This window comes from Opisthorchis viverrini, assembly GCF_000715545.1.
Source record: "Opisthorchis viverrini unplaced genomic scaffold opera_v5_64, whole genome shotgun sequence".
Classification (NCBI taxonomy): Eukaryota; Metazoa; Platyhelminthes; class Trematoda; order Opisthorchiida; family Opisthorchiidae; genus Opisthorchis; species Opisthorchis viverrini.
Window position 1 is genome coordinate 354,088 of NW_008751720.1, and position 3,166 is coordinate 357,253.

A 3,166-nucleotide genomic window follows, 5' to 3' on the forward strand; every position below is an offset into this window, starting at 1 on the left:
TGCCTTTACACTCCTGTCGCAGAGGACAGTACGACTTTACCCCCAGACCGCCTCGTAGCACGATTACTCGTAGTACGGGGTCTCGCTGCTCTTGGTCTGGCTGCTCCCCTTTGGCCTTCCTGGCATGGTTGCACCTTGTGGAACGAAGTTCCAGCCAGTGTAGCCCGCAGGATCATTGCAGCACTGAAGCCCGACCACCACGTTAAGGTGGCAGCTTTAGGTCGGGGGTGTACGGTAGATACGTGTTCACCCTCTCCTAACAAGCTTTGCAGACAAGGAGCATCCGTACGAGATTTACAAACCGTCACGAAGAGAGTGGATGGTACCATGGGGCAACGGTTTGTGCATTTTCATTGAGATACACTGGAGATCGTCCGTGAGACGCCTGTCTGTCGTTGTGTGCTGGGCCACTGCTGGTGAGGTTTGCAAGGGACGCTGGATCAGTCTCACTGGTGGTGTCGTGTTCGAACATGATGCTCAGATGTGGCTGCCTCGGTTCTGGGAGGCGTAGACCCCTCGCCCCTGAACGGCTTCTCTAGAGGCATGGGACTTTCTAAACTAAATCCCCATCTTTCCCTTTCCTTTCCACCTCTTACCATGGTTGTATGACAGTTAAGCACCTGGTACTATGGTTGGTGTATTGCTGTCTATGATGGTACTTACGACCCGGTTCGTTGTGGACATACTTCAGTTCCCTGAGGACCGAAGTCCCAGCCAATAAACCCTATGAGATCGCTACAACACCGCCTCCAGTTGATAGCTATCGGCTAGGGATGGATTAGTTATCAGAAATCACAGGTTATATTCATTTGAATGTACATGTTTAATATAGGATTCACTCACGGGTATTGTTTCCCCTAAACCTATTGATCCGTTGACTGCGTGCCTAGCCTTCCAACCCATACCATCAACTTCGGCCCGGGAGGCAGGTGTCTTGCTGCATTGGTCACTTTTGAATTCGCCAGTGCTGAGATATGTATATTAAATCTTCTTGAGAAAAACGTCCGAGAATTCCCATCCCTCACACCACACTGTGTTGGCACTGCTTATTTTATGCACCTGTTTTACCTAATGATGGTTAAAACTTTTCCTCTTTATGTTAAAGTTCACCGTGATGAGAGTGTGAACACGTTAACATATTCTTACCAAACGATCAGCATGTTCATATCTAGATATGCAGCGATTCTTCAAAGGAAGGATTAAATGCTAAAGGTAGGCTTCAGAAAAGGTACATGCCTGTAACCGCCGATCGAAATAAATGACAAAAGATCGGTGCGCCCTCAACCTACCATTATTCTACCCTTGAACGTCACTCACGGCTGCAATATATCAGGCAGCTATAATCCTTTCTGTGGAATTCGGTTATAGGTAAATCGTGCCTTACCGTGTTGCGACAAGTAGGTCCCATCTTTAGAATGAATAGATTTCGATTTTACTGATAGTCCAAGCGTACACACCTTTCGGCGCCTAGCTGCCATGCCACCCAAAGGGAGCACAAAAGCTAGGATACTGCCAGGTTGCCCAAGCCTAGACAAGGGAAGTCGAGGTACAGTGGCCAGGTTTGAACCACGAACCATTCGGTCACTAAATTCGCGCTCCAACCAGTGAGCCCTCTCGCCCCCGTACGAAGTCTTCACTATTCATACTGGTTTTATCGTGCTTTGGAATCCCGGCTGTGCAGTAGCCGTGATGGCAAGATTAAGGCTGATCCTACTTCTGTTAACAGTTGACCAACATATCATTTTCCGTATTTCAATGAATTTATGTCTTGTATATTACCGCGATTTGTCAATGGAAAAACCGGTCAGACTGCAAGTGCATGTCAATAAGGTGCGCGTTGATTCCCAGACTACGGAAAAGATGGAACAGTAACTGGTCTAACTGACGGACTTTCTAGAGGAAATGATCCACCAATTTTGTTCCATTACGGGGGTCAACACAAACAGATCATACTTTGAAATGCGCACAGACGTAACAGGCTAATTCGAAACTCACTGCTGTAACTCGAAGTTCATTGGGTTGTCAGAAAACCTGAGATTCGATTGATCCGAGGAGGAATTACTCTGACTAAAATCAATGGATAGTCAGCACTGGGTGAGGGTATGTATGCATGCACATGTATGCCCACATGTCTTTCGCACGCTATCATCTCCTTTGGAGCACCCAGTTTGCTCGAGACTACTAGGCAAACTACCCGTATAACCGACCATCAGTACTTTTCTGGTGTTTCTTGTCGAGGTAGCATTGGACTAAGCCCTTTAGTTGTGCCTCTTCGTAGTCTTTTGATGTTGCCATTCATACAATGGACCACGTCCATTTTCATTTTTATTAACTGTTTGTGAGCTAAAGCCTGGTTTCAGTGGGTACATCCTCATAGTGTCACACTTTCGTTTCCTTTATCCCCACTTGGGTTCCACTCCCCAGTTCACACACTTTTCGCATTACCTGATTTTCCGTTTCACGGAAATGACCCCGTTGGCGTTCCATTCAGCTGTCTTATATTTGTCTCCCATTTCAGGGAACTTATTTGCTTCCGGAGAAGACCAACTCACGTTAACTTCAAATCTGGCCCCAGAGTAAGTTGTGCTAATTCGTCTCATGGTTAGGCCTATGTCGATGGTCGAGGCTACAGAATGGCCACTGAGGTTCACTTGTCTTAGTGACGTTCCTTTGGTCTGGCCATACCAGATATGGCTTTCGTCCAACGCATGTTGCTTAATCCGCTCTACTTTTTCGTTGATTTTCCCAAGAATAACCATTTCTGTTGGGTGTCCTTGAAAGTTGTATCATGGAATCAGCTTCGTTATGGCAACAAAGAAATACTGAGCATAGATTGCTCGTGTTCGGGTTCTGAACATGCAGCTATTAATTGACTCCCAAATCAAGTAATGTATCTTGCGATGGAGCAACATAGTAGTATCTCTAAGTTTGTTTCTCGATGTTCCCATTGTCGCTAGTGACCTTCTTCAGCAGTGGAGTAAACAAAATTGCAAAAAAAATCTCTACACGTAACGCGCTTTCCGATACCCTCCATTCTGCCTAGGTGAAGCTGCCGTCCAATTTCCCCTCAACTGGATCCGGACCAGCCTCCTCGTCGCACTGCCAGAAAGCTTCAGACTTTGGTGAGCAGCAACCGGTTCAGCATGATTTCATTTCTCCCACCAAG

The 3,166-nt window shown here is 46.6% G+C and overlaps 2 protein-coding genes across 2 annotated transcripts in view; one reads left to right on the forward strand and one right to left on the reverse strand.

Annotated features, from left to right (window-relative positions):
- T265_04076 (hypothetical protein) overlaps window positions 1–3,166 on the forward strand; it is a gene marked incomplete at both ends in the record, with an annotated part of 64,191 nt that overhangs the window by 19,898 nt on the left and 41,127 nt on the right. Inside the window, 2 exons of the mRNA XM_009168722.1 lie at window positions 2,519–2,576; window positions 3,044–3,136. Coding sequence (XP_009166986.1) covers window positions 2,519–2,576; window positions 3,044–3,136 — 151 coding nt within the window. The remainder of the gene's footprint in view (window positions 1–2,518; window positions 2,577–3,043; window positions 3,137–3,166) is intronic.
- The window catches only part of T265_04077 (hypothetical protein), a gene marked incomplete at both ends in the record, with an annotated part of 10,114 nt that overhangs the window by 6,539 nt on the left and 409 nt on the right, over window positions 1–3,166 (reverse strand). The window lies entirely within an intron of this gene.